This window comes from Ananas comosus, linkage group 12 (genome assembly GCF_001540865.1).
Source record: "Ananas comosus cultivar F153 linkage group 12, ASM154086v1, whole genome shotgun sequence".
NCBI lineage: Eukaryota > Viridiplantae > Streptophyta > Magnoliopsida > Poales > Bromeliaceae > Ananas > Ananas comosus.
The window spans coordinates 6,374,106-6,400,792 of record NC_033632.1 but is presented as its reverse complement, the minus strand read 5'-3'; the positions used below and the strand labels follow the sequence as shown (position 1 = coordinate 6,400,792).

Sequence of the window (26,687 nt, the reverse complement as noted above, 5' to 3'; positions counted from 1 at the left end):
AATGTACGTAATTACGAATTATTTTAGTCAAAAAGGATATCAAGATAGTTTGTCCTACGAAGCAAAAAAAAATTAGACAAAATAAAAAAAAAAAAGAGCAGGGCAATTCTGTTTTCTTCCTTTTTGACTAAAGTAATTTTCTATCTTGTGCATCTCTCATGGAGTTGGATTCTAACAAAATTTCCAATATTGCTAATAGAAGAACCAAAATTTCCAAAATAGAAATTAAATCAAACAATTTGTAAGTTAAGGGAATGTAAATCAAATAGAAAAAAAAAGTTCAGGGGGTTTATTTCAAAACAGGTTAGAGTTGGGAGGGTGTCTTTACATTTTAACATATTTTAAATTTTGAAGGGACAGTTATCAAATTACAATCTTTCATAAGGATATTTAAGAAATTATTCTTATACTCATTTGCAGTAGACGAACTACTTAGCATTATGAGATCAATTCCCAATCCCAATTCATGTTTTCCATAGTTCCGTGCATATTTTAAAGCAAACTCAAATCATGCTATAGAGTACAATCATGGCCAATTAATTAACAAGTTGAATATTTGTACAATTTACTGACTGTCCCTAGAGCAAGTGGCAAAGGACTTGGTGGTTGATACCCGAGGTCCTAAATTCGAATCCTGGTTGATTCATATTTCCATCTAAGTTTATTTCTAAATGAAATAAACGAAGCGGGTAGCGTGTTAACTATCTCTCAAAAAAAATAAATAAAAAAATATTTGTACAATTTCTTTTGGTAGAAGATTCCTATTCGTAGTTGTTAAGCACAAGTAATAAGACAAGAGCCTTGTATATAAATATTTGAAAGTATAGTTTACCATTGAATCGGTGAAAATTTGGTGGTTCTGATGCATTTAACACTTTTAGGCTAAGAAATGGCTCCCTAATATTTGGTAAATTTCATTAGTGCTCTCCCCGACGTCCTTAATTACATAGAAACCCTCCAAAAGTACTAATATTAAAAATACCCCTTTAAATTATAGTTACCTGTCCTTTTAAGCCCTCCAGTTAATTAATGAGAGAAGATAAATTAGATTTTATTAATTGAAATAAATGGTTGTATAAATTAAACCAAAAAAAATACTGCAATTATAAACTGAATAAAAAAAGTTTTCTAAAGTGATATATAAATTGAACCAAAAGTTACAAGTTATATATTAGTTAGCGATAATGAGGAACAAATAGGTCATTTTATATTCTAACTTTAATAAAAGTTTAAAGTAAATTAATGGAAAGGATAATTAACAATATTATTTATGATTTTATTGGGGCAATATTGATATTGACAATTTTAAAAGGGTGTTTGTGATATTTTTTTTGAAGTTTTGATGAGTAGGCCTTAAAGTGAGTCATCACGAATCCAAGAATATCGGTTTATTAATTTTTAGGTAAAAATGTTTGTCGACCCCTCAACTATAGGTCGTTTTGAAGTTGACCTCTCAATTTTTATATTTTTTATTGAGACTTCTCGACTTCTGCTTTTTATTTTCGTTAGCGTTAAGTAATTTTAGTTAAAAAAATTAGAGATTTTGAATTCATTCGTGATTTCACAAAGTTTAATAATTTTTACTTTTCTAGCAAATTAAAATAGACAAAAAAAATCAGAAGTTAAAGGATAGTTTCAATTAATAAAATAAAAGTTGAGGCATCTCGTTCAAAATTGTTTACAATGGAGGGTTTCTCCATACATTGGTACCCAATTATTATCAATCACAATCTCATGGAAATAATAAAAAATACACTTCAAAAAAGAGGATTAGTTACTTACTTAATCATAGTTATACTTTAATCCAAGATTATGTAGAATTAAACCCAGACTCATGAATAATTTCATCTAATTAATGTTTTAGCGTACTTTATATTGTTAACAGAAAATGTCAAAAAAATATATATATATGAACTAACTTTGATTTTTTTTTTCAGAAAATTACTTTTTATTGATTTATATTTTATTTTCAGTAGCTCGGAGTTGAAAATATTACAGAATATGTCATCAAATAACAAGATATGTACGTACTGAATTTATGTCACACCATATCTTTTTGAAAAGACAAAAGGTATAGTAAATTTTGATAACGAATAAATCAATAATTAAGTCAAAAAAAAAATATATATATATATATATATATATATATATATATATATTATTAAGTTGTCAGGCATCTGATTGATTGCTCTAGCGAGTGGAGTGATTGCTTATCTATCTTTTTTAAAACGTTATTTTATTTATGTGATTTTATTATTCATAGAGTAATTTATCTCGTACGCAATTTTACTTTCATTTACATAATTATTCCACTGCGTTATTTCTTTTTTCAGATTAAGTTATTTTTTTGGCATTGGCCGCTTACGGATAAAATGAGTTTACATTGCGTATTATTTTAACTGTTTTAATAAATTACATAAAAAATTATCATGTGCCCTACAGGCGAAAAAAAAGAGAGAACAACAGATAGAAGAAGCGAGAAAAAAGAAGGGATTACTTGATACATCATACATGTTTGTTGTGCCGTTTTTTGTGACTCGTTTTCGTCTCCTCCTCCGCCGTCTCCCCTCTATTGCATGCAACAAATATCGAGACTAACTGATCAGGTACAGAGAAATTTATGAAATATTTTTTATTAAATAGTTTATACTCTGTTTGCATGGAGGAAAAAAATGAAGAAAATAAAAGAAAGCTCGTAGAGAGAATAAATTTCCTTCCTATGGATAAAAAACGGAGAAGCGAAACAAAGAGAAATAGATTAAAAAAAAAAAAAAAGCTTTCATAACTATTAGACAAAATTATTTTTTCTTATTTTTTTTCCCTTATGACCTATTTGTTTTATAGAATAAAGTTGAAACTGAAGTAGACTTTCGAATAAACTAAATTTTAGGAGAAAATTATTATTATTATTTTGTTAAATTGATTGTTGTTGAAGTGAATGCCGTAAAAGCACAAGTATCTTATAATAAATATTTTATTATTTTTTCGTATCTTTTCTTCTGTAATTGACTTCGATCAGAGATAAGCCGCAGTAAATTATGGTAATTGAGTTTCACTCTCAACCGAAGGCAAAGTTACAGCGAACCAAACAATAGAAAAAGATATTTATGGTCAGAAACTACTTTATCTGTCTCTACTTTTGGTAAAAAAAAATTTGAATACTTAGATTATTACTATGTTTTTTTTTTTTTTCAAAAGAGAACTTGTTTCTTATCAGAAAATCATAAAGTTTAAAAACCTATCTCTTTAAATCCAACGATATATCTTTATCTTTTCCCAAAAATAAATGGCTTTTTTCGGTGATTAAGTAAGATTTTACTTATAATATCTCAATAAAAAATGCTAAATATTTAAACTACAAACCATTTTGAGTCGGTCAACCTGATCTTTCAAAAATTTGATTTCACTAAACAATCTTGCAAGTAGTTTGATTTGAACTGGTCAAATATACCTTTTTAATTTTGAAATTTAAGCTAATTACTTACTTTACTAAATTTATAATTACGAGAGTTGTATAAAATATACTAATTAAATATAAAGAGATAAACGACACATTCAAATTTTAAAATCAAAATATTATTGACTAATTCAAATCAAATAGATTGAAAGACCTAATAGTAAAATCGAAATTTTCAAAGGTTTGACTCAAAATGGTTCATAGTTTTATGTACATTTTTTTTCTTATATTTTAATATGGAGATCTTTTGATTTTAGTATATATGATTATGAAGTATAGGTAGGGTTGAAAGTGGTTAGAATAAATTCAGATCGAATTCATCGATTGGATGCAAATATATATGGATGTCAAAATTATACATCCGGTCCAATTCGGATTCGGATTCGGATATTATATTTTTATTTACAATATTTTCGAACTTGGATACGGATACGAATATATTAGAATATTTCGAATTCGGTTTCGGATATTCGAAAATTATTATATATTATTATTATTAATTATTAATTTATATGTTTTAGAAAAATAGAAAAGAGGTAGGTGTTACTTAGAAGGTACAGAGCTTTCTCATATGTGAGAGCTGTAGAATTCAATTTAATAATAGTTATTAAATTCAAAATAATAACTATATAAATTTAGATATATATTTAATTTTAACTTAGATTGAATTATAATTATATGTTTGAATTTAAAATATAAATTTAGGATCGATTTTTTTTTCTAAGGAGATAAAAGAAGACGTTAATATATTTTGTGGGGGATAAGATGATTTATTATATTTTTTTGTTTATTTTATTTATTATGAGTTTTGTATTAAAATTATATTTTATGTTTACTAAATCTTAGATATTATTTGATATTTGATAAAATATTGGTACATAAAAATTTGGATATGAATGTAAAATTTTAGTTGCATTGATGTGAATTCTAATTTATATTTTTATTTGCATATTAATATATAGAACTATTATCAATTTCGAATTAATATTCGAATTTGCATATTAATATTTTTATTTGCATATTATTTTTATTTATTATTTTGGGAAATTTCTTTCTTTCTAAAGAGAAAAAAAAGGAAAAAAATGTCACATTCGCAGATTCAGCAAAGAAGAAAAGGAGCTACGGCCGCCGCCGCCGCTGCCGCCGCTAGATTGAGACGTATTCGGATCCTCTACGACGATCCGGATGCAACAGATACGAGCGACAATGACGAAGACGGCGCCATCCCGAAGCGGGCTGTGTATATATTCCATACTCTCCCTCACGTCCCCTGCTCTTCGCAGCCAAAGTATAAAGGCGTGCGGCAACGGAAGTGGGGGCGGTGGGCTGCGGAGATCCGCAACCCGGTAAGCGGCTGCAGGGAATGGCTCGGCACGTTTGACAACGCCGAGGCGGCGGCGGCAGCCTATCAATCGGCGGCAAAGCAGTTTAAGGCAAAGCGGAGCAGGAACGCCGACGACAACACATTTTTCATGAAGTGTGATTTAGCTGCTCTGAATAAGATGCCATTCTGGGCGGCGATGCGGCGGTTGGAGTCGGAGATTCTGGTTCCTCCGCCAGCGACGACGGCAGAGAATAGACCTAACCATATCGAAAAGTGTTTCGCAATGAAAAATCTTAGTACTGAACAGCAGCAGAAGCATTCGTCCATACCTATTGATACATTTGTAAAATTTGAGACTACGTTGGACGAAGCATTTGACTACGGGAAACGACAACTGTCGGATTTTGTGATCGATATCGATGTCTCTGATCTCATCAAGCTTGATGGATGGTTTGAATACGAATATTCTGATTCTGATTAGCAACATAATTAAATTACATATTTTTGTTAATATTTAATATAATCTTCAATCGTACATACGATCTTAATTATGTGCTTTTTTTTTATGCTTTTGGATAATTACTTTTGAAATCTCAGTCCACTAATTCTGATAACTCATTGAGTTTAAACCACCGACCCACGTCACAATTTTTTATTGACAAAACAAAAACCTGCCCCTCAAGGTCACAATTATTATAGTGGCATAGATTGATGAGCTTAGCATAGATTCAATTTATAAATTTAAAACAATCTAAATTGATCAAATTTAAATTTTTACTCAATTAAATAAATGATAATATATGTAATAACTTCTCAAATTTATAATGTTAAAATTAAAATTAAAATATCTAAAAATGTTAAATTTAAATATTAGTAATTTTTTTTAAAATTAAAATTGATAAGAAAAATCAAGACCAAATATTACAGATTTAAATCCAAATGAAAACTTTTAAATTAAAATTGGTAGGAAAAATCAAGACAAAATATTACAAATTAAATCTAAAATGTTCAAAATTTATAGATTTTGAATAACTTAAATGGGTTAAATTTAAATCAGAACATATGAAATTAATATTAAATTCAAAAAAATTAAAAGTAAAGCACCGACTTATTTATTAGACAATTCTAAAATTCAAAGAATTTAGTTGTCATAATCGCCTCATTATAGTTTCAAATAATTGAATTTATAAGTGTTTTTTATCATTTAAGTTCTTTTATTGCTTTTTCATTATGTGTTTCAAATAGTTGTTTTATTATCTTTATATGCATGGTAACAAAATTTTCCTTTTTTTTAAAATTGTGAATAGTTAAAGAAACTTCAAGATTTCTCGGAATTTTGCATGAATATATATAAATATTGATCAAATCTATCTATAAAATAGACATTTTCATCGCATCAAGAAAATGACTAAACATTGAGCTGAGTCACTGTTTTTTTTTTTTTTTTTTTTTTTTTTGATGGAGAAAGGTAGCATGCTACTTGTTTCGTTTATTTTATTTAGAAATAAACTTAGTTAGAAATGTGAATCAACTAGAATTCGAACTTGGGTATCAGGTATCAATCACCAACCCTTTTGCCACTTGTGCTACGGACGGTCAGTGAGTCACGTCACTGTTAAGGGAGGAGCCAATAGGGAACATACAACATGTCCAAAAAAATTATTGAACGTGCCCGATGCACGCGTATAAGGCGCCTGAAGGTTTTAGACGGGAACGGTTGAGAAGTGAGGCGTAACTTCCACGATGGGGCGTAATTCACATGAGGAGTAGGCGTAACTTCCACAATCATGGTTAACAACCACTTCCCCCACTACTTTCAACGAACCAATATGGCGGTTGATATTACTATAAATAGTAATTTCAAAGCCTGCAATATGAGTTTTTCTCTTCCCCTAAGGGCCTGATTATGTTTGAAGGGAAAGTGGGGTGGAAGTGAACGGGGGAAGTGATTTTCGGTGAAAACTGACCACTTCCGCTGTTTGGTTCACCGTAATTTTATTACGCCCGAAAGTCCAGTTCACCTAAACTAGTGAACTTGACTTCGCCCTCCCATGGGGCGAAGTCAATTCCGGTGAAGTGAAAAAAAATGCAAGAATGGATTGATGTGTTAGGATTACCTCTTCTAAAATATGATCAAATTTGATTAGGTAAACTTTAATATATTTTTTGTTTAATTTGTATATTTAGAAAATGATGAAAAATGAATTTGTTAAATGTTAATAATTTTTTAACTTTAGAATTTTATTTATTGCATTATTATAATTTATATGCAAACAAATAATATATTTTTTAAAAATTTTATTTTATAATTATACATATATATAATTATATACATATATAATTATATTAATTTTTATTTATTATAATATATTATTCACTATAAGTTACAAAATAGACAATGATATCACTTTGGAGGTAAGTATACCGGGGGTGGAGAGCTACACTTTTTACGTCATCTACTTCCTACCAAACAAACAACAGAACTCGCAGAACTGCACTTCCACAGTTAGAAACAAACAGCAGAAGTGAACTAATTTTCACCCCAACTCCTCTTCAACCCAAAGTCCACTTCCACCCCAAGTCTACTTACGTTGAAACAAACATACCCTAAACGAGAAGACCACCGCATTTTCATATTTTTTCTTTCCCGCATTTACTGCTTTCCTAGGAGTAGTTTTTAAGTTAGATCTCTAGAGTCTGCATGCCCCACGGGCACACTCTGTTGTAAACTATATTTTCAGAGTCTGTATACCCCACGGACACACTCTATTGTAAACTATATTTTCAGAGTCTGTATACCCTTCGGGCACACTCTGTTTTATTAATATATAAAAACATTTGGCTCTTTCAGCCGATCAGTCGCTGTGTATTTCATCTATTCGGCTTATCAGTCGACCCAAAACTCTGTGCAGTTTATCAATTCGGCTCATCCAGCCGAACCGAATATTCTATAGAGGTTTTTGAACCCGGCCGATATGATCCCTCATCAGCCGAGTCGCTTGATCCAGTCGAAGGGCGCAAACTTCGAGGGTCACTATCCGAAGCCGTGTTTCATCCCGACTCGCTCCCCGAGGAGGATTCTTGACCGGGTCAAGGATCAGGGATTTCGGCTCGCAACAATTTTTGGCACGCCCGGTGGGACTCTTGTCCAAGTAAATTTGTATTTTCATTTTATACAAATTATGGCTGATGACAATGCCATGAATCTCCACAATCGAGTTATTCCTCAAACATCCGGGAACGATCAAACCAGTAATACTGAAAACGCTGATGAGCGTCGTTGTGCAGTATTACCAGCAGAAAATGAAATTAGTGGGCAATCGGCTTATCAAGAGCCGAGTCTAACTCAGGCACTCGGCTAGATGACCCGAGTCCTGCAAACTGTAGATCAAAATATCCATCAAAGTACCGTTCGACTAGACGCAGTGTTGGCCGCCATCACAACTTGCAATAAAATATTGTTCGAATTAGACAGTTATTTACCCAAAACGAGCAACCTTATGGGGGGCAACAGGGGCCCTTAACTGTGCCGGTGCAACAAAATCCCATCACGCCGGCGGTGTCACAGGCGCAATCGCAAATGGCACCTTTCCAAACTGCTTATAGGCTGGCGAATATAAACGCCGGCCTGCAGTCGGAGATTGCATCTGGTTTAACTCATTTACCAGCTTATCAGCCCCAAAATGCGGGGATTAGAGCTGGGGGGCAGGCCCCTAATATTATGCAAGGAGCAAATCCCACAATACAGAGTTATGGACTTCCTCCAGAGCCGAATCCGGCTCAAGCGCAGGCCCCGGTTCCCGTAATAGGGAACAATAATGAGCTATATGCTCAAATCGAGGAAGTCATTCAGAATACCTTCGGAGTAGGGGCCAGGCTGGCAATGCGGCCTGTATTTCGCTCCCCTTATCCCGCAAGCATAGACACAGATCATCCATATCCGGCAAACTGAAAAATGCCGAAGTTCGACAAGTTCTCGGGCGATGAGACCGAGAATACGGTCGAGCATATAGCCCAGTTCACGGCCCAATGTAGAGAAGCGGCCGCTGACTCATTTTTGAAACTTCAATTATTTAACACGTCGTTAACTAAAACGGCGTTTACTTGGTATACAAGTTTATCAGCCAATTCCGTCCAAGATTGGGACGAATTGGAAAGAAAATTTTATGAGCAATTTTATAGGTCAGAACCACAATTATCGGTCGCCGACTTGGCTTTGTACCGACAAAAGTCAAGTGAAACGGTCGAAGAGTATTTAAACCGTTTCAAAATAGCCAAAATTCGGTGCTTTATGAGAATGCCGGAATCAGAGTTCACCAAAATGGCATTAAATGGTCTACATTTTAAGATAAAAGATCATTTTGAAGATAAGTATTTTTCTAACCTGTTTGATCTAGGTGTTCGAGTTGCCCAATATGAGCAATTCCAAAAGAAAAGTAAGGACAATCGGCTACAATAGAGCCGATATAAAAATCAAAGTAAAAGTAAGGAGAAATCCTCGATAGAAGAACAGTCGGTTCAAGAACAGCCGAACCAATCGCGTGAAAGTGAAGAATCGGCTGATGAAGCTGAGGTATATGCGGCTGGTAAAGAGCCACTTTCTTCAAGGAGAAATCCTTGATAAAAGAACATTCGGTTCAAGAAGAGCCGAATTAATCAAGTAAAAGTAAAGAATCGGCTAATGAAGCCGAAGTATATACGGCTAGGACGATAAAGAGTCATTTTCTTTAAACCGACCAAGACAAGCGAAACTAAAGCTTGGGTCTCGGCTGTGTCATTTGAGCAGTCGATTTGGCACCAATAGTCATCCGAATGTTCATTTGAAAGACTATTGGGGGGGCATTGTTGATACCAAAATTGAAATTAACATGCCGACCTAACCCACGTATGAGCCAATAAGGACACGTGGTACACCAGGAGTCGGCATTAAGGCGTCTGAAGGTTTTAGGCCGGAACGGTTGAGAAGTGAGGCATAACTTCCACTATGGGGCGTAACTTCCATGAGGAGTGGGCATAACTTTCACGAGCATGGTTACAATCACTCCCCCCACTATTTTCAACCAACCAATAATGTGGGTTGATATTACTATAAATAGTAATTTCTAAGCCTGCAATAGGGGTCTTTCTCTTCCCTGAACGAGAAGACCACCGTATTTTCATATCTTTTCTTTCCCGCATTTACTGCTTTCCTAGGAGTAGTTTTTAAGTTAAATCTCTAGAGTCTGCATGCCCCACGGGCACAATCTGTTGTAAACTATATTTTCAGAGTCTGTATGCCCCACAGGCACACTCTGTTGTAAACTATATTTTCAGATTCTGTATGCCCTTCGGGCACATTCTGTTTTATTAATATATAAAAATATTCGGCTCTTTTAGCCAATCAGTCGATGTGTATTTTATCTATTCGGCTCATCAGCCGACCCAACACTCTGTGCAGTTTATCAATTCGGCTCATCCAACTGAACCGAATATTCTATAGAGGTTTTTGAACCCGGCTGATCCGATCCCTCATCAGCCGAGTTGCTTGATCCAGTCGAATGGCGCAAACTTCGAGGGTCACTATTCAAAACCGTGTTTCATCCCGACTCGCTCCCCGAGGAGGATTCTTGACCGGATCAAGGATCAGGAATTTCGGCTCCCAACAGTAAATTTTTGTATTTATTTATATTACTATTTTTATATTTTATCTATTTCACGCACATTCGTCATTTTTTTTATTTATATTTGTGCGCTTATCATAGCATCTATAGATCTATTTAATCTTGAGTTCTGTCGAGGCCTCCCCGCGTTTGGCGGGGGCCTTCGGCGGGACCCACAGAGAGCAGACAGAGAGAGAGAGAGAGGGAGAGAGAGCAGACAGAGAGAGAGAGAGAGATGGAGAGAGTGAGATAGAGAGAGAGCAGACAGAAAGAGAGAGGGAGACATTTCCCACCTCCCCTCCCCGCCCCCCTTCATCACTCTTCTCCCCATGCTCCCTAGCCCGCCCCTGTCTACTTCTTCCTCTCTCCCTTCTCCCTCCCCCAACGCTTGCGCGCGACCTGCGCCCGCCTGGGTGCGGGTCGCCAGGGGGTTCTTCGCCCGCGCCGCGGATTCGGCGTCCCCTCCTCTCCTCTTTACCTCTCCCCTCCCGCCCGGCTCTCTCACCCCTACCCCCTTTTCCTCCCTCCGGCTTCTCCCTTTCTCCACTCCCCACCCCCACGGGCCGATCCACGATGGCAGAGGAGGCGGAGGCGAGCCGGACCATCTGGCAGCCGCGGGGGGACGCGCGGCGAGCGGAGGGGGGGCGTCGCGGGGGGGCGCAAGGGGGCGCCGCCCGAGTATACTAGGGGCGCCGTGGAGGGCTCGCGGCGCGGGCACGGCAGCGGGCGGCTGCGCGCGGGCGACCACGACGCGGCGAAAGGCGGGGTGGGGAGTAGGGGAGAATTGAGGGGGACGGGAGACGAAGAGAGAGATGGTGAGAAGAGAGAAAGAGCGAGAGCAGGAGTCAGAGGAGTAAGATGTTGAGAAGGAAAAGAGAGAGGAGAGAAAATTTTACAACTTTAAATTTTAAATTTTATATATAAATTTCAAATTTTAAATTTTAAATCTAATTTATATATATCTAATTTTATTTATAAATCTATATTTATTTACTATATATAATTTTTATATTTAATTTTTTAATGCTTAAAATTTTAAATTAGATTTAAAAATTAAAATATTAAAAAAATTATTTAAAATATGTTAAAAATTATGTAAATTTTCCGCCGCGAAGCGCGGGCCTCCACTAGTATTATATTAATTATTCAGTGCACACCGAATCAGCATCGAATAAAGTGGAGCATCGAATAAATTGGTTGTACAATGATATTGTGATGGGCAAAAACATTTGAACAAAAATAATAATTAATAAAGTGATTGTCTAATCATATTGTGAGGGGCAAAAACATCGAACAAATATAACTAATTAATTAACTAATAAAGCATTAAAGTGCCCTGGAATCTATGCCCTAGAAATATCATCTCAACTTTTCACTGTTTCTAGTTAATGCCCTAGAACTATCACCTCCACTTTTTTGCTGTTTGCACGTCCTGAATATAAGGGTAAACTTCAAATATCACTTTCGTAGTTTTGCATTTTCTCATTTTAGTAATTTATAGTTTAAAATGTATCAATTTAGTATCTTGTGATTTTATTATTTTTCTTTTCATCAACCCATTCGTTAACTTTTCGTTAAATCATATACAAAAAACTTTAAATACCCCACCTATAGTTTATTGAATATTTATTTTAGTATCTTTTAGTTTTAACTTTGTCTCTGATTTAATAAAAAAATTAGTGAAAGTGATAAGAAAAAGAAAAAAATAAAATTATAGGGTACGGAAGTGATACATTTTAAACCACAGGATACTAAAATGAGAAAGAAAGATATTTGAAAATTTTCCAATATTTAAACCTGACTAGAACTAAGAAAATAATTTTTTTAAAAAAAAGACAGTGCGCAGGCCAGTAACAGGTCTTTTCTCGCCTTAAAATAGACTTTTTGGTGTCAAAATATTAAATTTGAGCATTTAAATACTACAATGTAATAACTTAATTTATTCTATTTTACTTGCAAGAATAGATTTTAGCATAAAAAACACTCACCGACCGTTCCTAACACAAGTGGCAAAGAAGTTGGTGGTTGATACTTAAAGTTCCAATTTCGAATCCTAATTGATTCACATTTCTAGCTAAGTTTATTTCTAAAATGAAGTAAATGAAACAGATAGCATGCTACCTATCTCTCTCAAAATGCATAAAAAACACAAATTATAGCAGGAATATAGACCCCAAAATTTAAAAAATTGAATGGTTAAAATTTTTTTCTTTTCCAAAAAAAAAAAACGGCTACAGTTATTTTAGCCATATAGATTAGTAAAGCACCAACCTATTTAGGCAATTCTAAAATTCAAAGAATTTATAAAAATTTCTTTTTCCTAAACATATTGTAGAGACGTTAATTAATCGTAATAATCCCCCTCATTATAAATAGTTTCAAATAATTGAATTCATAAGTGCCTTCTATCATTTAAGTTCTTTTATGACATTTCTCTTTATGTGTTTCAAATAGATGTTTTATTATCTCCATAAATATGACTTACTTTTACGGGAATTAAGCAGGGATCGAATAGTTATTAAAAGAATATTTGGTTCTCTGAAAATTTCTCGGAATTTTGCATGAATATATAACTATTGACCAAAAACTATAAATAATTTAATGTAGCGCATTAATTAATTAAATTAAATAATTAAATAATTTAGATTTCCTTATATTAATGTACGTGTACGGAGAAACAACGCGCGAGATTAATTAACTGGGCAATAAACCAAGTTGCGTAATATGTATATATAGATTTTCTTATATTTTATATAAACTTCATATACATCCAAAAAGGGCAAATTTACATAGACTTGACACGTGCCATCCACACGTGTGCAAAACCCTAGCTACGCACGGGGGACGCATGCACACAGGCATGCACCAGCCCTAGCTGACACGTGTGCGCTACACACGTGTGAGCACGTACACCCTCGCCGCCGCCCACATACGTCTCCGGCCGACCACCACCACCACCGCCGCCACGGTGTGAACATACGCCGGCGACGAGAGACAACTACCAAAATATATATATTTTTTGTTAAAAAAAAACTTCTACGTACACACACATCTATATGCATGCACATGCACTAGTACGATACAAAATACATAATAGTACTTTACGTAGTTAATTTACATAAGCATATATATATATATATGCACTACTACAGTGGCTAGCTAGCTAGTTCTTGTCTCCATGGTGAAGGCCATGGAAGTAGCCTTGCGGGTTGGCTTCAAATGCGGGCCGCGATATTGTTCCGTCCCGCACCCGGGCGCTTCATCATGTCGCTGCCGGCGCACCGCCTTTTGCCGCATGGCCTCCACCGCCACACTGCTTTGCCCGCCTCCGCCTCCGCCCGCGCACCTTAGCTCCGCCGCCGCCGCCTCCTTCGCTCCGCCGCACCGCCTTTAGCTCCGCCGCCGCCGCCTCCTTTCGCTCCGCGCCACCGCGCCTTTGGCTCCTCGCCGCCGCCCGCCTTTGCCTCCCATTTTGATCTACCTCTACTGCGTATATCATTTGCTTTTTCTTTTTTTTTTTTCTGTTTGGGTGGTGGGGGTGGGGGGTGTGTTGATTTGTGTTGTGGAGTTGGTATTTATAGAGGGAGGAAAGTGAGAGGGGTGAGATTTTTCTTAGATTCTTATTCGGTGCGTGGTGATCGTCACCGAACAACTTAAAGCGGTTCGATTCACTTGGTGCTTGTTCGGTCCAATCATATTCATAATATTGTGAGGGGCAAAAATATCGAACAAATAAATAAAAGCGTTGAATAGCCTAGAATCATCAACTCTTCGCTGTCTGTAGATAGCCGGCTAAATTTTAAAAATTTATAGTACATTTATCATCATTCAAACTTTAGACATTTTAATTAGACTAAAATATAAAAAAAAATTTTGTTTCAGAAAATTACTGTATTAATGGAAAAAACGAAATGACCAAATTATTCTTATTTATTTATTTTATTAAAATATAATATATTTATGTTATTTTTAGAAAAAAAATTTGGGATAAATTATAAAAAATAACAAAGTAGTGAAAGAGCTAAGAAAGGAGAGCTAAATGTATTAATTTGAAATTTTGAGGAAGTAAAATATAAATTTTTTAAAAGTTGGCCTGGATGGGAGGTAAAAAGGAAAAAAAAAAAAAAAAATTATAAAAGAGTTTAGGGTTTAGAGTTTAGAGTTTCTCTATATTAGCCTTTAACTAGCATTAATCAAATAATTTAAAAGAAAAAAAAAAAGAGCAAGCAGGCCGGTAACAGGTCTTTTCTTCCCCTTAAACAAAGACTTTTTGCTGGCAAAAATTTAATTATCAATTTTCAGCATTTAATTACTACAAACTAAATGTAATAACTCCATTCAATTTCACTTGCAAGAATAGATGATTTTAGCATCAAAAACAACTCATTTATATCACTAATGTGTGTCCTTTATTATTTCTTCACTATTTGATTACTATTAGCGATTTTAAATAAGATGAAACATAAATCTACATAGATAATTGCAAAGTTTTGAATTGGATTGTAAGTGTGAAATTTGCGGAGTTTGGATTAACTATCTTGTAAATAGGCTCATGCTTGTTTTAACTTTTTTGAACTTGTCTTTTACAGAAAGATCACAAATTGTAGCAAGAATACCTCCCGAAACAAGTCATAATTAATCCAAAAGCAATTTCTTTATCTTTAACTCAAAAATAGAGGAAAGAAATCAATTAGAGGTGAAACAGCAGCAGCAGCAGCAGCAGGAGGAAAGGATGATGAAGGAAAGTGAAAACAAACAAACTCTATGCAGTACCATATATATAAATATATGTAAAGCATATGAAATTAAATAATATATCTTTCTGATTTTACTTGCGAACGAATGCGACGGTCGCCAAGCGAGACCCTTCCGCCCCGCCTCGCATTGCGGAAGGATACATCTGGACATGATCGAGATACCGAAAGACGGCAGCCTCACCATTGCCGTTAGATCCGGCGGAGCCGACCTGTCTTTGATTGAAATTTTCCACCTCTTGTACTAGCTCATCTTTTGTGCTGTTACAGGAGGTAATTACCTGAAATATATTATGCCAACTACGTAATGAAGTAGGAGAAAAGGGAAAGAGCATTAAGCATCGGCTAGAGCTTCTATAGAAATATTGTTAGTATTTGAGTAGAACTGTTCAAAGAAGTATTGAATCCTTCAATTGCTTAATAATTACCGCAGCTGAAAAAAGAGAGAAAACAGGTTTGAATCGAGATTTTGCTTCTGGGACTGAAAGCTGAGTTTAGCTTTCTACCGCAACAGAAGTTTCATAACTTTTGTTAACCAAACATCTGATTTCTAGATGCCTCTACTTTCTAGAGAAAAAAAGTTGTTCTAGAAGCTATACCAAGTAGGCACAAACAAATATGGAGACTGGAATACTCACCAGAATGCCACCTGGAACAACCAGGTGTGCGACGGATTCCCAATACATCATCCTGTTGTACAACAAAAATAAGAAAATCTAGTAGTCATGCAAACCCCTTCATATAAAACTTTTCAGTCATTTTAAGGCACCACCGTTAATGCTTCATCTCTACAATGAATGCCTTGTACAATTATTGAATAAGAATATTACGGTTGCATTACTTCCTAAAATGTATGGTTGTTTTCTAGAACTCGCTAAAAAGTTAATGGATCAACTTAGTCCTTTTCTTTATGATTGTATCTTATAGATAAAATGCAGGAAATATTGCTTCTATAAACATATATATATATATATATATATATATATATATATATATATAGTCCGGCTATGGTGCTTGTAAAAGCACCAAGCACTTGGTACTTGTAAGTTTTTTACCATTAGATCTACTCCTCGGATCATTTTTAACCATTAGATTATACTATTCAACCAACCACCCACTCAACCCTAGGAGNTATATATATATATATATATATATATATATATAGAGTCCGGCTATGGTGCTTGTAAAAGAACCAAGCACTTGGTGCTTGTAAGTTTTTTACCATTAGATCTACTCCTCGGATTATTTTTAACCATTAGATTATACTATTCAACCAACCACCCACTCAACCCTAGGGGACCCACATCATCTTAACCGTATATCTTTTAATCCAATGGCTAAAAATCTACAAGCACCAATAACTTGGTACTTTTAAAAGCATAGGAGCTCAATTATATATATATATATATATTACCCCATCAATCTACGAGCCAAGAGATAAATATCACCTAGGAACACTGACTGAAAGAGGCAGAGTGACGAAAATTTAAAGGGAAAATATACATAGGTCAACATTCAGGGTGGTGCAGTGAAGATCGCAGCATTTATAGGAGGGCATAAGCATTTAAGCCTTGTATCTTAGATTCTTAGTAAGTTCGAAGACATACGAGTGAAGTTGTTAGAGGCTACAACAGCTACTTAGATTGGAGCAAACACGAAAAAACAAAGTGCGGCTATTAGCTATTAAGTACCTTTTCACATGACCATCCGGATGGAGCCCAATCGCGTCAAGGGTATATTTGTCATTTACAAGTCGAAATTTTCTCTCCAGTTTCGTCTCCAAAACATCATCAACCTGTAATACAAATATCAGATTTATAAGAACCGTCAAAGTCTACAGAACCAACACTGAACTGCCAGCAACAGATAATTCTTTCATAACTTTTGGATGATAATGATTGATGTACAAAACATCCAATTCTGCAGATTTGTGATTGTTATAAAGAATTTGATTTCTTATAAACATGATAATGATATGAGTTAATTTGCAATCAGCCAAAAATTTGCACTTTTATGACAAGAAATTTTAACAATAAAGAAAAAAAGTTTAGTAATTTTAGGATTACTAAAAGAGTACTATTCAAATTTTCAACCAAATTTGTCGGCAATGAACTATGGTAAGGTGAATTGAATGATAGACTAATTCATGGCATACACAGGAAGAGCATAATCATATGCCCATCAGAGAAAGACACAGAATTCAAGTGGACAAACAGTATAGCACCTCTTTTTTTAAAATGAACTACCAGTTGTATGATCCATAATTCCTAGAAGTTTCTTAATTTGGTCTAACCTTTGTACTCTTCAAACTTTTTTTTGAGAAAAATGCTGAAATTAAAACACAAAATAAAACAAGTACTGAATTTGGTGCTGGCGAGATTCGTAACATACCTAAGATAGGCTCTTTAAGTAGGTTTATATTCAGTTTAAGCTGCAAAAGCCAGCTATATTTGTACTAATTAAAATCATTAATATTAATGAACAAATTCAGAATTAATCCAACTGGCTCACAAATTAAGAAGATGTGGAATACAGTAATTGCAACTAGTCAAGAACTCGATTAACTTCAAATGGTTACCTGTGAATTTGTGAATCAGTTGAATTTTCTGGCGAATAGGTTCCTATAGAATAAATTCAGGACAAGGTGTTCATTGCGAAAGCTGAACTAGGCAACTTTTAGATTCTACTATTTAAGCAACTGTTTTTCAAGGACAATGCACTCTTTAGACATTCAACTGGTTGAACCATCACAAAAATCAACTGAGATTTTCACTTATTGGGACAAAGTATAGGCTGTATATTCTGGACTCGCTGGCCCTGAGGTTAAACAATGTTGTACTATATATAAGTGATTTAATAATATGAGAACATAAGAATAACTGGATTAATGATATACTATGAATAATAGAAAATGAATTCTCACTAAATCCGAGCTGATGTCATGGGAGTCAGATATGCTATGGAGAAATCCCTTCAAATCCTTTGAAATGAAATCTCCTTTTAAGGAAGCAGTTCCAAGAAAGATTCAACAAAAGTGAAATTCTAATTCCTTGGACTTCTAGGGCTCCATTTTTATTTGAGCAAAGATTTCGAATACTTTGCCTCCAACTAATACTGGCTGAGCTTCTTGATCTTTGAAGCATTCTATCAAGGATGTCTGACCTAAAACCTAGGTTCATTTTATGGATGTGTGGACTTTAGCCTTGGGAAATGATGGAAGGGATAGACACTCAAGAATAACTCTCATGGAATTCTAACAGATTCATTCCTAAATTTTTCAAAGACCACATGACATTTAATAGATGTAGTACAATACTACCCTACTAGATAAAACTTGCAAAAAAAAAAAAAAAGAAAAATATAAAAAAATGTATAAAATAACTGTCACTAAATTATTTAGCTCCCTATTGTCAAGATACTTACAATCTATATAGGGATCCTTGTAAAGAAGGCCTAATCCGAAAAACATAAAGTACGCAAAGATTCAAAAACTAAGATTCTGACATTCTTTTCTTGATTGGTTTACTAAAATGACAAGTCAAAATTTAATTTGCCTTGCAGATTGACCGAAACCTCTATTGGATTCAAAATCCAGATTGATAAATGCATCTCTGTGATGGAATTAACTAATCAACAAAGTAATGATATGAAAAGGCATGAAGTTGTTGTCTTTGCATAGTTCATCTAGAAGATGCTTCAATTGGCATATATTGGAGTTAAGTTGGTGCTTGTTTTCTGTTTACTTCCTTTGCTAGTATATTGACATTGCAAGCATCTTCGGATGCTTTTGATTTATATACTAAAAAAGGATGAAATGGCAACGATTTTAGATTTCATCATAGAGATCAGTTCCTATAACAAAAATTAATCTCAAATATTGACCAAAATCTCAGATGACCAGAAAAAAGGCCCCACATTAAGCATTTTTTGTCCCAATCAAATTGAGTCTTACAAAAGCTCTTCAAATGAAAAAAACATCTTTCTTTATTTGGAGAAACTCAAATATCCAAAACTGTTAAACTATCAGGAGAACAAAAAGGGAATTGTCAAACGTTTTAAACAGCATTATTCTATAAATTCAATCAGCTAGTGAAATAACAAGGTCATAGAAACAGAGGCATGCAACAGCGCAGTATGATAATGTTGAAATAGATGAGAAATTTCTGGGGGCAAATAGATGCTTTGTTGACATACTTTTGCAGCTTACAATCAAGATAACAGTAACCCAAACCAACATTTAAAAAGCAACCCTTTATAAACATTCAAGAAATAGTTATAAAATTAAAGATCTCTTCAAGGATTACAATATGCACCCATGCGAACATGCTCTCATTTAAAATAAAAGAGAGAGAGAGAGAGAGAAAGAAACGTACCAAGAAGTTGATTTGGGAAAATCCATTACGAACAGCAAGGTTCCGGGCATGCTCAATTGCTTCTTCACTATAATCAGTTCCAGTTAGATCAGAAAACCTGTCATGGAAGGCTAACGTTAGTGATCGAGTAAAGAATTCCATATGCAGTATCCATAGTAGAATTATCTTACATATACTTGAACTAGTTATCAAGTACAAAGAAGTCACGGTACATTTAGCATTACGATAACAGTCCAATTGAATTCCTACTTCAGTTGATTAGTTACTTGACCTTTTTCTTCTTGAGATAACAGGAATGTACACTATTTAATTAAACTGAGAAAAATTCACTGAACTGGTTGACGTCATGCATAAAGCATGCACTACCCTAACCGGGAGATTGGAAGCCCATAGAGTTCATAGTCAATTCAGTATACAGTACAAAGGAGCCCCTTAATGACAGTAAAGGAAACAAAAAGGCAAGCCCAACCGCTAAGACATTGACAGAAGAAAATCATCAACATAAGAGCCTATGCCTTGTTTGCTTTGCTTTCAACCAAAGAGCAACATCTCCCTTTGTCCTGCCCACCACTGTCGTCCCAGATGCCCATTAATTACTTGACTCATATATGCATCTACCCGTCAAAGTAACCCAAACTTACATGTATGCTCCTTCACCTGAGTTCTTTCCAAGAATTCTGGTACCAGAGCATTTCTCTTGATGGCTTCTCTTTTGGCACAGAAATCTGCCTTCTCAGCATGAAAATCTCTAAAAGGAGGAGCACATTCACAAATAGGGGCTAGTTCTAAAGTTCTATTCACAAAAGTTAAGTCACAAGGGACAAATGAAAATTCAAGCTATTTCTAAGAGCAAGATGCAAATTGTAACTTCTGACGGATATATATATACACACACATACATATGTATATATATCTTCACAATGACAAAAATTCCAATATTTCGTTAACCATAGATAGAAACTTAGAATAGTACCCCTGCTTTGCAAGCTCCTGCAACAGCAGACCGTTTCCTGTTCCTACATCAAGCACACTCCAGCTGGACAAGTCTTTAGGGATGTCACTTGATTCGGAGTTAGAGCTCTCTATGTCAGTTACATTCTGGCCTTCAGAAATTTTTACACACAAATTTTTGGTCCAGCCCACCAGAACATCAATTGTTTCAGCACCAAACCTGCAAAAGAAGAATTCCTAGTTCAACCTCAGAAAAGAGAAGGATGTAAAACATTACACTCTGCATTCTCTGCTAAACAACTTGTGTACTATTACCGACCGTCCCTAGAGCAAGTGGCAAAGGGCTTGGTGGTTGGTACCCGAGACCCAAGTTCGAATCCTAGTTGATTCACATTTCTAGCTAAGTTTATTTCTAAATGAAATAAACAAAGCGAGTAGCGTGCTACCTATCTCTCAAAAAAAAAAAAAACTTGTGTACTATTTTATGAAGTAAAATGCTTCTTGAATCTCTAATTTTTCTGCAAAGAAAGAAGTCTTGCAATCGAGACAAACTATAAAGCATTGATTCACTATTCAACATAATACACGTGCAACTTGTAACTAACTAATTCAAGAAATTTATTCAGAGAATTCAGCATAGGATTCTAGATTCAAGGTGTAAAAGTTACTACATTAGGGGAGGGAAATGCTACCCACTGTAGGTGAATGTTAAATTTTTATGTTCTCTCTCTTTTTGGTCCTAAGGGTCATGGGTTTCGTGACAGAATAAAAAAAAACAAATGTGACAACACAGGGTCACCAAAGTATTAGTGTCTATGAACTCTTGTAACTAAACATAATTATAAATGCACAACTGTAATCAATTTATCCTTTTAGCAGTGAACATAATTCATCAATGCATAATACTGTAACCATTTTGTCCTTTTAGTGGTGATGCCATATTTATTTTCTATGCTAATACTTTTAGCCATGGGACCTAGGGTGACAACTCATGATAACAAATGTTGTCGTTACATAGCAACAAAGTTTCTATCTTTTGAAAGCATCTTCCAGTGGTTAATACCTTATGATTTTTATGTTATATACAACCTAAAGGTTTAGCGCATACAGTTGCTAGACACCCTGAAAAATTTTAGTGCCAAAATATTAGTTCAATTGTTCGTGGATTTTTTTTTATTTTTTATTTTTTAACTGGTTGCAACTTGGCATGCCTTATGTGACTCCAGTAACAAAATAAACGGCAGGAAATTTTTTAGCCTTCATAGATTAACCACTTCAATAGTAGAGATAATCAATAACTTCATATGAGAGAATAGAAGAGAGACTCAAATAGGTAAGTTTAGGAAACAAAAACATTACATGTATGCAAACAAAAAACATGCACTATCTGCAAAAAGCACAGAATGCATCAAATGATCCAACTGCTACTTATAGAATAAAACAAGGTTATTAAGTTTACCAGCAGAATGTAGGAAATGGCAAGAATATTTTTCTTGATAATATTCCAATATTACTCACCATATTTCACCTGCATGGCCTTGTTCTTGAAAATTTGTACGATCCTCTGAATAAGAATCATCCCAATAGTTCTGCAAGCCCACCATTGATGGTTCAACGTCAGTAGCATCTGGCACATCCTTGTCAGAGCTGCTTGACAATAATAAATATACACAAAGCAAATATTAGAGAGAGTACAATTCATCTACAAACAAATAAGTTCAAATACATCATGAAATAATTTTAGTATCAAAATAAGTTGCTAAGGGCAACAACTTGTTACATGCTATCTCCCTGACATACCCATACTTAGTCTTACATTAACTAAGGTTAACCATATGAATCCTTCAAGAGAAATTAAGTGGGATCCATAACATGATTTTCTTTCTTCACGCTATGATATATTTAGATAATATTCTCCTAAAGAAATTGCACACTAACTTCCTTAATAACCAGTTAACCACTAACCATATCCTCATTCCATATAACATATTTTGATTGCATTATCCTTTCCAATCAATGTATTTACACATTTACATTGTATAATTATTGCCATCTCAAATCGCCCTTTCACTTTTCTTTAAGGTAGAAGTAAAATGTAATCACCTCGAAGTAAGTACATGAACCTTCCCTACAACGATTACAAGACTTATAAATACATCATATATGAGTAGTGTTATTAGTAATCAGAACATTGACAGAAGGCATTGCTTTGCTCAAATAATTATAACTCTAACCTATTTCGCCCTAGTAGCACACGTTTGAGACACATAAATTCCTTGTTAGTAATGAGGGTAATCCTGTATATGATTTCAATGGGGAAGATCAAACAGGAGAAGAAGTCCCTTAACTCTTACAATAGATTTGGGTTGATGAAGAAAAGTGAAATGAGATGGCCATGTTGAAGAATATAGAAGAGAAGATGAAATTTGATTACAAGTGCGGAGTGACGAAAAAAAAAGCAATGGAGAATAAGCTGAAAACCCATGTAATCATTGACGTCTGTGTATACAGATGCTATTCTTGATGATTTGGGCATATTGTCGGGTCTTATTGCCATCACCAAAATAGCTTGGCATTATCTGAGATATCAAATGATACCATATGACCACATCAGCAAAGATAGCAGATGCTAGCTTTTTGTTACTCCTTGTAAGTGTTATGATGAAAACAGCAGATAAAGTGGCTCTTAAAAATGTCTTTCCAACATATTTGGCTTTTTCTGTACATTGTTTCTAACATCTTGGGTGAGCAAAAATATTTGTCTGAAAAGTTCCTAACCCATTATCTCAAGTGAGATCAACAGACTTCTCTGTTTGCCTCATTGTATGACCTATCCCAACTTCTAGTTTTTGTGATGAAATGAGTTATCAAATACATAGTATCATATGATGCATGAATAATGTTGGATGAGTATTTGATTAGAATGGATGGCCAGGATGGTAATTAGGAGTTAGAAATTTGTAGTATACTCTAACACTCACTACAATCCACACAAAATTACTAAAAGATCCAAGTTTGCCTGTTTCTCTTACATGGAACCCTAATATGCATGCTAGCAAGAGTGATCTTGGGAGTACCATATTTGGAAGTAGAGATACTGCTTTTTCCATCTAATTTGTTGCAAATAGCCTTTTCAGCTATGAAATTAAGATTAAGATTTAACCTATAAAAGTGATGTTGCCTAATTTGTAAAGGCAAATGTAGCATATAATAACCTATTTTAGATTTGTATCAGAACTGAGGTTTGCTTCGAAGCTTTTAATGGTACTTAATAACCTAGCCTCCCTCCCTTTCCAGTGTTTTACTTAATGTCCTAGAAGCAGTATGCAGCATGCAGTATGCAGTGTGCAGTATGCATTATGCATGCGGTCAGCCCACCGCATAGAGCAAATGCAGAATGAGGGCGCATATGTGGTTCACCTATTAAAATATTAAAAAAAATATATGTGTACAAAATATTGAGATGCTTCTTAACAAAGCTAAATAACTATACTAACAACTAATTAATTACAAAAAACTATCTCGTTAAAAGATTAATCAATCTTCTATGAAAACAAAATTATTATTAATAAATTTAGTTATTTCCTATAAACAATCACGACTTATATTCACCACTGATTTCAATTATGCTACTTAGTTGGGTGGCAAGTGCCTAAAGCATCATAAATTGAAATCAATCTTTCTCCTAAAATAGATGACATCAATTTTAAAATAAGTAATTGCCCTAGAAAATACATGAGGAGGATTCTCATCCAATGGACTGATTTTCTTTTCCAACCCAATCGGTATTGCAACTAAAATTCCAGACTTTTCCTTAAAAAAAAAAAAACAATTGTACGAATGTTAAAAATTATCATTTTTCTAAATCTTCCTTTCTATCAGTAATACAACAAAATCTACAAATTTAGAAAGCCTGCATGGTAGTAGCTATAAGTCAGAATCAATTATTTGCAATGTCATTTTACCCATTAGGAGATTTGATTGGCACGACCACTTATTGACCCAGATGAGGCAAACACTATGTAGGATGACAGACAATCTGACAAAATGGAACAAATAAGCACACAAACAGGTAGAAAAGCATCAGTAATCATTAATCAAACTTATAGCCACTTAACACCAAATCATTCACAACCTAACTAACACCCCGCAAAATCAAATCTTGCAACGACAAATAAAAAGAGTTCCATTTAATTATCCACAAATAGCTTAATTGATTACGAGATTAGACAATAACACACCAGATCTAAACAAAATCCTAATTGCTCTCAAAACAATCATTGTCAAAACCAACTCTGGCACTTGGACCAACAAGATCATACATTACCACTCCCATCTCAACTCCATTATTGAGATATTAATCCAGTCAATCATACTAAACTCATAAATTTAGATCACACAGCCTTCCCCATTCCTCATCTAGAGAGAGAGAGAGAGAGAGAGATCACATTGTTAACTATATAATTTAGACCACCAAAACCATACATTACAAGTCCCATCCTAACTCCACTATCAAGATATTAACCCTATCAATCACACTACACTCGTACATTCCTAGATCACAAATCTTTACCCATTCCAAATCTAGAGAGAGAGAGATCAACATTAACAAATCTATAACTCGGGCCACCAAGATCATACATTACCACTCCCATCCTAAATCCATTATCAACATGATGGTCCTACCAATCCCACAACAAACTCACGATTAGATCACAATCCTTACCCATTCCCCATCTAGAGAGAGAGAGATTCGTATTACCAAATCTACAATTTACACCTATACACCAAGATCATACAACGCCACTCCCATCCTAACTCCATCATCTACACCACAAACCCTATCAATCAATCCCACTACAAACTCACAATTAGATCACAAGCCCTCACGCATTCCAAATCTACAGAAATAGAGAGAGAGAGAGAGAGAGAGAGAGAGAGAGAGAGAGGTTTGGAGGACCTGTAATCGGAGGCGGGGGGGAAATGGGAAGTGGAGAGGACGTCGGCGGCGTCGGCGTGGCGCTGGTCGTCGTCGAGGGTGCTGCCGTAGTCGCTCTTGATTGACCACGAGTCCGCCGCCACCGACCGGTCGTCGTCCGACAGCACCCCAGCCACGACATCCCCACCGCCGGCCGCCGCCGCCGCCGCCGGCCGCCCGGGGAACAGGTCGGATTCCTCCGGCGGCCACCGTATCCCCGCCATCGACCTCCGGTGCAGAGATCGGGGTCGCAAACGAAACCCTAAAAGAGAGAATGAAAGATTTGGGATCGTAGAGAGAGAGAGAGAGAGAGAGAGAGAGAGAGAGAGAGAGAATGGAGACCGGAGTTGTCGGAGGTTTTGGACGGTAGAGGAGGTTTTGGGGGGGTCTCCGCGGAGGCGAGATGGGGACAGAAATTGTTTGGACATCTTTTTTGGGGATTTTACGGAAGTGCCATCGGAAGTTGGACGTTAATCTCGTTGAGTCGTTGGCCAGCAAGGAGTGTATTTTGGGTTGGCATTTGTTGAACTTAACTAGTGTCCTCAAACTATAAGGGCTACTCTTCGAATCTCAAATTTTAACTTAGTATTATTATAATTTTAGTTTAAATTTTATGAATTACTATAATTAGGCTTTTTTGCATAAAAAATCCACTAATTTTGGGCTTATGCAAAATTGGGGAGCCTTTTTCGATTTTACAGATACGGCCCGGATTTTCAGCAAATTGACCAAAATAACCTTACTATTTTTCTCTCTCTTTTTTTTTTTTTTCTCTCGATCATTTTTTTCTCTCTCCGAAGAAGGCGGAGGGGGAGGCGGAGGCGGAGGCGGAGGCGGAAATAGCCTGCCTCGCCTCTGCCCCACACGCCCTCGCCCTCGCCTGTGCACCCCCGCCCTCCTCACGTCCGACCCTGCTAAAGCCGTGCCGCGACCCTCCTCCACTTGGGCACGGCGACGTTGAGGCGCAGGCTCTTCATCTCCATCGCGCGTCAGAATGCCGCGACATCGTCGAAGACGGCGAGCTCGCCTCCGACGAGATTGCGGTGGTTGCGATAAAGAGCAAGAGAGAGATGGTGACAAAAAAATATATATAGAAAGAAAAAATAAAAATAAAAAAATAAAAAAATAAAATATTTTTCTGCAAAAAAGATCAAAAAATATAGAAGAAGAAAGAAAATGAAATTACACTATTAAAATAAGATTACACTGTT

At 35.4% G+C, this 26,687-nt stretch overlaps 1 protein-coding gene across 2 annotated transcripts; it reads right to left on the bottom strand.

Annotated features, from left to right (window-relative positions):
* On the bottom strand, positions 14,928–25,845 carry LOC109717955 (protein-lysine N-methyltransferase mettl10-like). Of its 2 annotated transcripts, none has more exons than XM_020243921.1 (7): positions 25,459–25,844; positions 22,017–22,145; positions 20,521–20,718; positions 19,548–19,644; positions 16,866–16,969; positions 15,813–15,864; positions 14,928–15,455 (listed from the first exon to the last, which is right to left on the bottom strand). In XM_020243921.1, exons 1-7 carry the CDS (start codon positions 25,698–25,700, stop codon positions 15,249–15,251), a joined length of 1,029 nt encoding a protein of 342 aa, XP_020099510.1. In that variant the 5' UTR covers positions 25,701–25,844; the 3' UTR covers positions 14,928–15,248. The 2 variants fall into 2 exon arrangements, with proteins under 2 accessions (XP_020099510.1, XP_020099511.1); XM_020243922.1 differs by having other exon boundaries at positions 15,276–15,435; positions 25,459–25,845.

Excerpts from the sequence above, each read along its gene's own strand:
- LOC109717955 (XM_020243921.1), bottom strand. The coding sequence starts at position 25,700 with ATGGCGGGGATACGGTGGCCGCCGGAGGAATCCGACCTGTTCCCCGGG. Across the intron at positions 20,719-22,016 it reads GGCCATGCAGGTGAAATATG|GTTTGGTGCTGAAACAATTG; the intron begins GTGAGTAATATT and ends CTTCTTTTGCAG. Across the intron at positions 15,456-15,812 it reads TTGTTCCAGGTGGCATTCTG|GTAATTACCTCCTGTAACAG; the intron begins GTGAGTATTCCA and ends AATATATTTCAG.